Below are 12,770 nucleotides of genomic sequence, written 5' to 3'. Positions count from 1 at the left end.
TCACACGAAGTGAGTACATAATATTATTTAAATTATTTACATATAATAATTATGTACCTACTCACTTCGTGTGAAATAAAGAATTATTATAATACAAATTAAAATAAAGTAATTTCTCTGAAATTTAATTTATATTAATTTGTATAATAATATTTTTTTCTCACCTCCGGGCGGAAAACGTCAACTTTCGTCCCGCTGTGGCCTGTGCTTACCGATGTTGCCGTTTTCCGCCTCCGTCGAGGAGAAAAATAGTATACGCACCATGGCCCCTGGGCAGTAAATAAGATAGCCTCAGATTATAATATAAGAAATGTCTCAGATCACACCAAACATAATATTGAATGTGGTGAAACAGGCCCTCAGACACTAAGGCCGGTATAAATAGTCAGTACTCAAGATGCATCTCGGTCTCAAGACACGGTTCAGGCTCTGTGATTGGTTGGCTGTCAAAATTTGGACCAATCACAGAGACTGGGTCGCCTCTTAAGTACTTACCTACTGACTATACGGCTGTTGGGCCTGTTTCACAACTTCCTGATAAGTGCCGGATAGGCTATCCACCACTCAGCTTGACAGATAGAGTATGGAGAATCTGTCAAAAAAGTTGTTTTTTAATCTTTTGCGGTTATCGTGATGGTTAAAAGTTAAAACGTATTTATGTGAAAAAATTTAATTTTGGGTTAATAAGGTTTTGAGCGCAGCGACCAAATAAAAAAACCGTAACGAAAACAAACCTAACATGCCCCACTCCGACCGGCACAGCGTTGCCAAATGCCAGGGGAGGTACCAAAAAAAATAAGATTTTATATACCATTTTGTCAACATCATTAATTATGTGTAACATTATGTGCATTCATGCCGAATTACGGCTTTATTATATAGTCTCTGCGCAAAACCGCGGACAGACAGACCGAGAGACAGATCGGACGGACAGATCGAAACTAATAATAAGGGTTCCTTGTTGACTACGGAACCCTAAAAATCACGTTTGTTATAATATGCCCCCCCCCCCCCTTAAAATCACCTATAAAATATAGATCAGCCTTTCCAAAAGTGGGCGCTGAAAGTTTTAGACTATCAGGGTGGCGGGGTGGGACCCGGAAAAAAAATGGGGGCGCTGTGTGGCTTAGGGAGGCTTAAAGGCTTAGGGAGTGATTTCTTATTTCATTTTATGTGGATGTATTTTAAATTGAAACAATGGGGGGCGCTAAAACATAATTTGTTCTCAAAGTGCTCACTTTGAGACAGTAGACAAAATTAGTATATAAAATATATAGATGATACACTAATTAACACAATAATATGTACCTGTCACTGATCCGGATACATTTTTAATTTCAATATCATTGACTGATTGAGTAATTACTGTAGTAATAATTATTGTGTATTGTTTGAAATATATATCTTGAGTGAACAATGGGTAGCACGTGTTACATATTCGTAAATAAAGTATTTCTACGTTCGCGTTGTGTTGTTTTGGTTGAATGGATTTGGAATAGGGCAAACACGGCCAGGGCCGGCAAGCGGCAATAATTCGGGGCGAAAAAATTTGCTTATTCCTATCTTCCGACCTATTAGCCCATGACCCATCCACCACCCAAATTTTGAGAATTTTACTTTCCAAGCTATTTCAGATTAGAAAGTGGAAATATTTTAGTAGTAAGTATACTTAAATATTCCCCTCATACTTTTACGACTTAAATATTATGGTTTTCTGTATGTAAAGGGCGGAGAAAATGATTTTTGCCCGGAGTGGCTACACTGAGCTATGGTACCACAAATTGACTTAATGCTGCAATATTTAAAGAGCCTAATGGCTTCTAATACCTCATAGCTACAAAAACTAGAAGAATTCAGAATGCTTCAAACTGAAACATAAAAAAAATCTATGTCGGATACTTTGTAATGAGCTATACTGGAAACATCCAAAAAAACAAACTGTGAGTGATTAAAACAATGAATAATTTCTGAATCAACATGAAAAGGTATAATGTAACTAGATGACGCCCGCAACTCCGTTGCGCCAGAACTCGTTTATCGCGCGGAACCGTACATTTTTCCGGGATAAAAAGTATCCTATGTACTTTCCCGGGACTCAAAGTATCTCCAAACCAAATTTCAGCGAAATCGGATCAGCCGTTTGGGCGTGAAGAGGTAAAAGACAGACAGACAGATAGGACAGACAGACAGACACACTTTCGTATATATATTATTCATATGGAAGTATAGTATTATGTTACATAAAATAAGGTATGAAATAATTTCGATTGCGGCAATACTAAGACGCCTTTCGAAGTTCAAGTTTAACGTTTATCTGAATTGACTCACGCGACGCAATCTATTACGAAACTAGTGGAAACGTCCAGTTAATTAGATAAATAACCGTTCATTACAACGCCATCATCGCTTGTGATGTTTACAAATTGTATATTTTCCTATTTCCGTTATTCACGTTCCTGGATGTTTCATTTTAATAATGGCGTTAGAATAGTCATTTATTTTAATTGTTTTTTTTTATTTAAAGGCTTCGTGCACACCAAATTGAGGAGCGTTTTCACAAAGTGAAATATCTACCAAAAGTTGGTACTTTTTTTTTTGACGTTTTTGCATTCTTTCATATGGGATCTATTGTTTGACAAAAGCGAATTTCAACAAAACGTAATAATATCTTTTCATGTAATCTTACTCGAATATGAAGAAATTTCACAAAGTGAAATATCTACAAGTAAATATTTTTCACAAAACGAAATATCTGCTCAGTTGATTAGCTGTTTGTTTTTAATAAAATGGCAATACTTTGAAATAGGCGGGAAATAACTACCAGTCGTGACTTATGTCAATCGTTTGTCGTGCTAGGTCAGTGTTCTAAACTTTCTTATATCGAAAAAATGGCGGAAATTGAATACAATTCACCTGTGATTGAAGTGAATCGTGGAAGAAAAACCAGGAAAAAAGGTGAAGGGAACATAAGACGTGAATTTGACGAGTTTGAGCCACTGCTATAAAATTATTACATTAAATAAAAAATAAAAACAAGTTACGCATAAAATATGTTAAGAAAAAAAATGCAGATATTTCGCTTTTGTGAAAATTCGTAATTTTAATTAGTGATTTTAATAAAGAGCCTGGTATAAAAAATGTATTTTATTTCATGTACATATGTAGGTACCTGTATTTTTAAAACAACTATAGAATAAATTTTACCTAAGTCCTACCCGAAAAAGAAATAAACACTAAAAACCTCATACTGAAAAAAAACATTTTGGTAGATATTTCGCTTTGCAAAAACGCTCCTCAATTGTCAGCCGGCGAATATGAGCGTGGGCTATGCAGTTTATAGTAGTTATTTCTATTCCATATTACTCACTTTTTCGTCTACACCTAACTGACAATTATTACGCTATTCTATTGAGTTAAAAAGCTTGGTGGTTTGTAAAATGAGCAAACGGGTCACCTGATGGAAAGCAACTTCCGTCGCCCATGGACACTCGCAGCATCAGAAGAGCTGCAGGTGCGTTGCCGGCCTTCTAAAGGGTAATAAGGGAGGGTAGGGAAGGGAATAGGGGAGGGTACGGAAAAGAATAGGGGAGGGTACGGAAGGAAATAGGGGAGGGTAGGGAAAGGAAAAGGGTAGGGGATTGGGCCTCCGGTAAACTCACTTACTCGGCGAAACACAGCGGAAGCGCTGTTTCACGCCGGTGCATGGCTCTCCCACGTCAAAATGTGTTTGGTGGCTGACAGTAATTTTGGTGTGAGCGCTGTTAGTCTCGCCAATATTTGAGAACTACTGAACCGATTTGACTAATTTTAGCCCAGAAATATTCGTGAAAGTCCTGGGTAAGTTTATTTTAGGAAACAAGTCATACAAAGCTGAATAGCTGAATATCAAGACAGTTTAATTATTTTATTATGTAACTGCATTGCTATTTGCTATTATAATAAGTTTCAGCAGAAAACGGAGATAGTTAAGCTTACATTTTGATAATGGTACTTACCATAGCCAAAAACGGATTAACTTAAGCTTATGATTCACTTCATAATTCCATTAACATAAGTAAACACGCCAAATACGAGTACCATACCGCAAGGTTTGACAAGTTTATTTGCGTTTATTCCAATTTATGTTCGCAGTTGTCCCATTATTGTGTCATGTGTATTATTCGGTCACAAGTAATAAGCAAATTGTTATTGCCACAACAAGGCCACCAACAAACGTGAGTCTGACGATAATAACCGAAATTACTTAACTACATGATAAGGTAAAGCACGAAGCGCTACACATGACATGAAGGTCTCATCATGTCAAAATAGGGCTTTACGTCATGACGTAAAGCCATGGCTTGTGGCAAGAAACCATGTATTTAGAACCCTTTCTACCAAACCCAAAAAGAAGGCCGTTGTTTTTTTAGTCTGGAGAAAAGGACTCTCGCATAAGTTCAGTCCATCAGTTTGGTCAGAATGATCGTGTAACCGGTCGATTGACGGACTGATCATTTCTTTATTATCTACTTTTCAGCCATCATTCTGGCGTCTTGGACTAATGGACTGAACTGATGCCAGACTGTAAGCACGTGTAACATGGTGTAACCGTAGTCTAATATAATACAGTAACCATTTATAGGTTGAGCACAACTTTAAGATAGCTCAACGAAACTGAAGGAGGCGATCGATGCACTTGTATGTGTATCTTCTGATGTGATGTCACAAAACTTAGTACCTTTAGTCTATGTGATATACTTTATCTACTTACTTATCTATATATACAAAACTCAAAGGTGACTGACTGACATGGTGATCTATCAACGCATAGCCTAAACCACTGGACCGATCGGGCTGAAATTTGGCATGCAGGTAGATGTTATGACGTAGGCATTCGCTAAGAAAGGATTTTGATCAATTCCACCCCCAAGGTGTTAAAATAGGGGATGAAAGTTTGTATATAATAATACTTCTTAACGCGAGCGAAGCCGCGGGCAAAAGCTCGTGTAATATAATAATAAATAATAATATTACGAATAGCTGTAAAAACCAGGACCAGTTAAACCTCAAATACCAGTGTAATGTCACGTAGGCCTTCCGAATACATTAGATTCTAATGATCATTAATTTCATAATGACTTATCCTAAATGCAGCCGCCATTGCACGTGGCGCGGCGGGTGTATTTAACCGCATAATAGTTAATAGCTTGCCGACCGGTTTGCGGCGGTATACGGTAGTCGGTAGTGCGTAGAATGGCCCATCAAAACTATATTCAAATCCTACGAATAATAAAAACTATTCAAATCATAATAATTATGTTACAGGATGTAACAAAACAAACTTACGGGTTTGAACGTGTCCCTCATATTGAGTCCACTGTGAAAGTAGCAGCGCTAAAAGAGTATTTTTTTTCTGACTTGTATGTTGCCCATACAAGTCACAGCCCGACAGCGCCCGAGCATCAGGAATTTTCCCAGACAAAATTAAAAAAAAAACTCAGTGCTGCTAGTTTCACAGTGAGCTCAATACAGGGAAATTCATGTCTCATACACACCCTAAAGTACCTATTACCACTTAGTTTTGTTACACCTTGTATATTTTATTCAAGTTTGTGCTAATATGGTAATATTATTAATAAAAAATCTAACGTAAACCAGAATTTTTTAAATTCTGCGGCAAGACAACTCTGTTTTGGCAAAACTATATTGTTATTTGTTCATGAGGATGATGCTATGCTCTATGGACTATGAGTGCCTAAATACTGACGTTCTTGACCTCTTCAGATCAGGGATTTTATTCTAGTTACTAAAATGGCGCTCCATCATTCGTCGCAATCGTCTCAAGATGATTCACTAGACGGGTTCCCAATCTTTTTCAGCCAACGGCGCAGTTACAAATTTTGTATTATGTCACGGCGCCCTACCCTAGCGAGCTATTTGAAAATGATACAGTATACTGTCTAAATAAATAGGCACCTTTAACATAGCTTTTAAGTGGCTTTTAATGATAATATTTGTGGTTTCGGATAATAATTATGGAGGATAGCAACTCTTATACTTACTTATTTTCTGCGGCGCACTCTTTGGGAACACCTGCGGGGCTAAAATGGTCACATTTAGCAATTCCTCTCAATCAATTCAGCAAATGAATTGTCAAAACTGTCAAACTGACAAATGTCAAATTAGTACGAATTACTACAGTACGACAAGGTTAAATATGAACGTGGGCGGTGGCGCTGCTCGTAAAGGAGAACTGTCAAAACGTTAGACGATTTTGTATGATGGCAGCGTTAGGTCCTTTTTTCGACAAGACTTGTCCAGTTGTAGACAGGAATTGCAAGCAGACTTGCATTTTGCGATTTTAAAAAATGAATCATATTATGATTCTTAGTGTGATTCTCCAAAGCGACCATTTTAGCCCCGCTGCACTAGACAATGACACAACGTTTAATTTGTCTGCCTAGTGCCTCGTGATCGGCTTGTGATCGAAGCTATAGGCAAAAATCGAAATTCTTGTGCCTCGAATATCGTAAGGATGTCAAGCCGCTCGTGCACACTTCTCTGGTAATAATGCACCGCGTAGTAAACCGAGCGGATTTCGCGGTACCAAAATTGGACCCTAGAGACAAGACCTGCTGACCGGCTGTTGTAGAGCTTTGAATCAATAATTTTATATGAAAATCTACTAATTTTAGAAGGTTTTACACCTAATAAAATGTAAAATTATATGTTAAATTGTTTTAATAAAACAGAAAATTACAAATGTATTCCTACAAGAGTTCTGATTCTAAGTATTCGATAGCGGGACTTTTTTGTACAAACGTCCGCCCAAGCTGGGTGCTGTGTCCGGCTTTTCGGTTTAGGGACCTGGCAACCCTACCGGCATTGAAGGCATTAAAGGTATATCATGTTCCATTCAACCAAATGGCCTTTCAACACTCCAAAAATGCACGTAACAAGTGTATATGCCATAAGTCCGTCAATGCTAGCCATGCCTCTGTTTTATTACGTTGAGTCTCTTGAATGGCCTTTTCGTCATAGAATTATCCCTAGCTGATCTTTCGTCGATAGATGTGAAGTAAACACTACAGTAGCAGCAGGTTGCATGTCTGGGTCCATTACCAAGGACAAATTATGTTTCATTACCGTAATTAGAAAGGTTTTACCACATCTCAATAATTAATATATCTATAATATTACAAACATAACGACCACTTTAAGTTAATTGCTGCTCGTTTTCTTGTTATCCGGGAAACGTAGCGCCATACAAGGAAAATGTATTTTCTTGTCGCAATCCTGCATTCGTATTATGTACATTATTCAAATAGGCATTCAGTTCGGTGACTTGATTGCAAAATTTAGAATATTATGTAAAAAAAATACATCTATCTACGAAAAAAAAAACAAAAAGATTAAGGGCCTCACCATTTCCTGATAAAGTGCCGGATAGGCTATTCACAACAGACTTTTTTGACAGATTCTCCATACTCTATCTGTCAAGTTAAGTGGTAGATAGCCTATCCGGCACTTATCAGGAAGTGGTGAAACAGGCCCTATAAATCATAGATGTAATCTTCAGGGTTAATTTGTGTTTGTGATATAACAAAACGGTCCAATGACGTCAAAATAACGTGTGCGATTTTTTGTTTCAGGTCAGAAGCGGATACTGAAGAATGTGTCCGGTCTGTTCAAATCCGGACAAATGACAGCCATCATGGGCCCGTCTGGCGCCGGAAAGTCCTCCCTTTTGAATGCCCTTACAGGCTTTTCGTAAGTACTTTTAAGATCTTATTATTTTATGATTGATGCGTCTTGAATAATTAACTTGTTTGTAATTTATGTTAGAATGCAAACGATAATTGACATATTAACATTTTATGTCTCAAAGATCATGATCTTTAGGCCATAAAATGCTTTATGCTGTATTTAGTAGCGGAGAGTACCCCGATTCTATAAGTTAAATACTATATTAATAATATTTAATAGCATTTATGCAACCTAATTAGTTCGATCAAGTCAGTTGCTAAAGAAACAGCAAAAATATTATATTTAAACACACGTTATAACGTGCGAAAAGTGAAAACTATATTTCAGTACATTAAAAAAATATACTGAACCTAAAAGGAAACGAAGAGTACCGATCACTGTGTACTGAAAGGTGTTGTTGGCGAACAATGATATTCTACTTACACAGATCTGTTACGTTCATACTATTTTCCGGCTTAAATCTCTTCCGAACAACATTGACGAATTTGACAGATAACTGAAACAAAAGATACGAAATGCCATTTACATAAAAGAGACAGACTAAATAAAAGACGACCCAATTGGGTCGTATTTGAAGCTTCACAACGCGCTCGGTAGTAACATATCTGCTTTGAGTTTTTTATTATTATATCATTGTTGGCAAACAAATCTTTATATTAACACGTGAGCCAAAAACTTTGTATCCCTTCTGACGAAAAATGGGGAAACGTAGGTGAATGAAATTTTGCACAGTTATAGTTTAAATATGGTGAAGGAGTGCATCGAGCTAATATTATTTTGAAATTATGCTTATACATTTTTCTAACAAATAAAACATTACACACACTACAACACACACACTAGGAAAAATGACAGATTTTTGAGTGACAAGTGACAATTTTACTCTTTACAATTATACTCTTTTATTTATGGTTGAAAGTTTAAGGTGACAAATTGAAAATTGATTATAGTTTTTTTTTATTCAATCTTAGATACTATCAATGCTCACACGGCCAGATCAGCTGAGACAGGATTTGAAAAAAATATGAGAAAGTCAATATTTTTTTACAAAATATAGACCGTAGTAGTCAGGTAATGTCGTTGAAACTAAGGTCGAATTTCGACCATTGGGCGATCTCTAGTTAATAAAAATACGTGTGGCACTCGGGGATTGCCGCGGTAAAGCTATTGCACAGCATTTTTTATAAACTTGTGCAATTATAATTCGCATACGTCATAAGTCGCACGCACACAAACACCGTGTCGAAGTCTGGTAACGCCGCAAGGACCGGTCGGAGTGGGGGGTGATAGATTTTTTCGTTACGGAATTTCTTGATTCGGTCGCCACGCTCAAAGCCCACGCGCGCTAAAAGCGATGCAATAGCTTAAAATAATATACAGGGTGCAATTATACCTTCCTGCTTTTTAAATTAAATTTTGATGCATTGATCCTTGTTAAAAATAAAAATACACGTATTTTTTCTTTTGTAATCACTCAGTACTAAAATGTTGAGAAATAGCTACCGAAAGTCGTCCTAAAAAACACTACAATTAATGGACACGATGCGTCAGCCGCGCGTGACGTGCCCCCGCGCGCGCACCTCCCCCCGCGTTACCCCCGATCACTCCCCCGCGCCGCGAGTGACTGTTCTGGAACGATTTTAAATGGTATAAAATATGTCATTGAAAAAAAATAATACTCCATTTTTTTTTGGTTAAATGGATTCTCCTAATGATACCTAAGCCCTGGAAAAAAATGGCACAAAGGTTTAATTGCACCCTGTATAATAGGAATAATTATATTATATAGGAATAATAATATATAGGAATAATAATATAAAGGAATATTAATACCTAGGAATATTTCTGGAAGCCTAATGCTATCTAGTATCGAGTAGGTGTTTTATGTTGTTTTAATTCCCCGCGTAGTTCCACAAGTTGACGCTAGATGGCACTGCGTACCCGTATCCGTAACAATATTTTGTTGTACTTATATTCACATAAAATAACAAGTACTACCCTTTTCAGACAAGAAGGAGTGAAAGGGACAATACGAGCGGGAGATAGAGTACTGAAAATGGGCGAGAAGGACGAACAGCTATTCAAAGAGTACCGTCGTATGTCCTGCTATATCCTCCAGGACGACAGACTGAACCCAATGTTCACTGTGAATGAACTTATGAATTTCGCTGTCGACCTCAAACTTGGTTCCTCTCTGACGGAAGAATTTAAACAATCTGTGGTAAGTAAGTATTCCAAATTTAAAACCCCGCTTGTCTGGTTTAAGGGCCTTATAAATATTGTATTAATATTATCATGAGCCTTAAACTTGGTATACCTGTATTTTGTTTCGCGTATTTCCGTATTTCCGAACTGGTTTAATATTTGCGTATAATTGTGTAAGTAGGTATATTTATTTTCATGGAAAGTTTTTGTAATATTTTAAGTTTTAATGCGGCAATCTATATAAGTATACTAGCGACCCGCCCCGGCTTCGCACGGGTATAAAATAAATGATGGCCTAAGTCACTGAAAAAATTATTAAAATCGATTCAGTAGTTTGATTTTAAATAATTTATATTCATTACTACCCGTGGCCCGCGTTGGTCGGTACTGCCGCAAAAGCTACTTACGTCCCGCAATTTTAAATCTGTAATGTCTTCGAAAATATTCATTTAAAATTAAAATCGTAATAATTATGCTGTAAAGGGCCAAAATCAATAATGTATTTGAAGTATTTAATTGAATAAGGATTATTGCCGTATTGGTTAAAATCGCTTCGAAAATTAGCCATTATTTGAAGTTAAAAGTAAATGACAAAAAAATATGTTATTGTGGGATATATCCATAAGAGATATACTTATACGTGGGAGAGCCATGCTTCGGCACAAATGGGCTGGCTCAACCGGAGAAATACCACGTTCTCACAGAAAACCGGCGTGAAACAGCGCTTACGCTGTGTTTCGCTGAGTGAGTGAGTTCCTACCCTCTTTTTTTTCCCTTCCCTACCCTCCCCTATTCCCTTCCCTACCCTCCCCTATTCCCTTCCCTACCCTCCCCTATTCCCTTTCCTACCCTCCCCTATTCCCTTCCCTACCCTCCCCTATTCCCTTCCCTTCCCTTCCCTTCCCATCTCTACCCTCCCCTATTACCCTATTCCCTCTTAAAAGGCCGGCAACGCAATTGCAGCTCTTCTGATGCTGCGAGTGTCCATGGGCGACGGAAGTTGCTTTCCATCAGGTGACCCGTTTGCTCGCTTGCCCCCTTATTTCATAAAAAAAAAATATACCATCGCGGAGTTTTCTGTAGGCCTTTTCAATGTGTACAATGCGCACCCCTGCATTGGTACTCGTACTATTATTATCTATTCTGTGGCATTGGTAGCGCCCACTTCGAAACGGGCGTAAATCGCAATATTTTAATTTCGCCATAACTTCTAAACCAAACGTCCAATTTTAATCATTCGAAGAGCAAATATAATCTACATAAACTGTACTAAGTGATGAAATTATTTATTTTGATAACGATCATTAGCATAAGCAAAATAAATTCGTTTAAATGTAGTCCAAAAAAAATCTACATTTTTAAATAAGAAAATGGTTGTTGTACCTCACTTGACATAAATAGGTATAGTGTGTCGCGGACATTTTTGTAGATATTTATAAGATCTACATTTACTTAGAACATTGTATAGTTCTATATTTTATAGTTTAGGCAGCGTACGTAAATTTAAATATAAAATAAGTAAATTTTCTGGTTGTTTCCGAAAAACTGAAATATCTTACGGAACCCTATATTCTCCAAAATAAAAAGTAGCCTATGTTACTCGTAAATAATGTAGCTTTCGAATGGTGAAAGAATTTTTAAAATCGGTCCAGTAGTTTTTGAGCCTATTCATTACAATTAAACAAACAAACAAACAAACAAAGTTTACCTCTTTATAATATTAGTATAGATAAAACTCAAAGGTGACTGACTGACATGGTGATCTATCAACGCACAGCCCAAACCACTGGACCGATCGGGTTGAAATTTGGCATGTAGGTAGATAATATTATGACGTAGGCATCCGCTAAGAAAGGATTTTGATCAATTCCACCTCCAAGGGGTTAAAATAGGGGATGAAAGTTTGTATATAATAATACTTCTTAACGCGAGCGAAGCCGCGGGCAAAAGCTCGTATAATATAAGCATAATATTATATTTGATGTACGCTTATAAACTGTACTCGCCATATTTAGTAGACAATAGCTAAAATTCCTTTGTTTTAATTATCACATTACTCAAACTTACGTCAATTAAACATAGCATAAATCTTATATTTGTAAGCGAGCAATTCTTGTATATATATAAATATATATTTGGAATCTCGGAATCGGCTCCAACGATTTTCATGAAATTTAGTATATAGGGGGTTTCGGGGGCGATAAATCGATCTAGCTAGGAATCATTTTCAGAAAATGTCTTTTTATTCGTGTTTTATCGATAATCGATAAACTGAAAAATATGACTCTTCCCGACATCTATTGGCGAATAATAATACTATTTTGTTGGCGACTAATTGTTTTAACGACCAGTAGATGTCGTTATTAAGTAGCACGAAGTCAATGAGTGTTTGCTATACCGAGCAAAGCTCGGTCATCCAGGTACTTAGTATTTAAAAGAATAAATATACAATCAAGATTCCTTTAAATTTATCCTTGTTTAAATTATTTATAAAATTGTAAAATACTTTAAATAATAATTCATAACATTTTTTTAATTATGTACTACAATCAACTACCCATATACAGAGTGAATTTTTACGCAGCAGATAAAATCTAAAAATTTCGGAGATAGTCAAAAATGGTGAAGGGTTTTTGAGTTCGATTCTAAAACCGCATAGATTTTTTAATGAATTAACTTCTCTAGGTAGTCGGTTTTATTAGCAAAACCAAAGTATTATAGACCTCACACTGTTGTATATTAATCTGATTTCGTAAACCATTGCCATGCTCTATTTTGAAGTCCATAGTCAGTACATCCTGTACTGACTATGGACCATA

At 36.7% G+C, this 12,770-nt stretch overlaps 1 protein-coding gene across 2 annotated transcripts in view; it reads left to right on the top strand.

The window, feature by feature from the left end:
- The window catches only part of LOC121738048 (ATP-binding cassette sub-family G member 4-like), a 156,694-nt gene that overhangs the window by 78,810 nt on the left and 65,114 nt on the right, over positions 1-12,770 (top strand). For both annotated transcript variants that reach the window (XM_042129872.1, XM_042129864.1), the window contains exons 2-3: positions 7,632-7,749; positions 9,754-9,967. In XM_042129872.1, the coding sequence (XP_041985806.1) occupies positions 7,632-7,749; positions 9,754-9,967 (332 nt within the window). The remainder of the gene's footprint in view (positions 1-7,631; positions 7,750-9,753; positions 9,968-12,770) is intronic.

Source organism: Aricia agestis, chromosome 2 (genome assembly GCF_905147365.1).
Source record: "Aricia agestis chromosome 2, ilAriAges1.1, whole genome shotgun sequence".
In the NCBI taxonomy this organism is placed as follows: Eukaryota; Metazoa; Arthropoda; class Insecta; order Lepidoptera; family Lycaenidae; genus Aricia; species Aricia agestis.
This window is presented reverse-complemented; position numbering and strand designations above follow the sequence as displayed.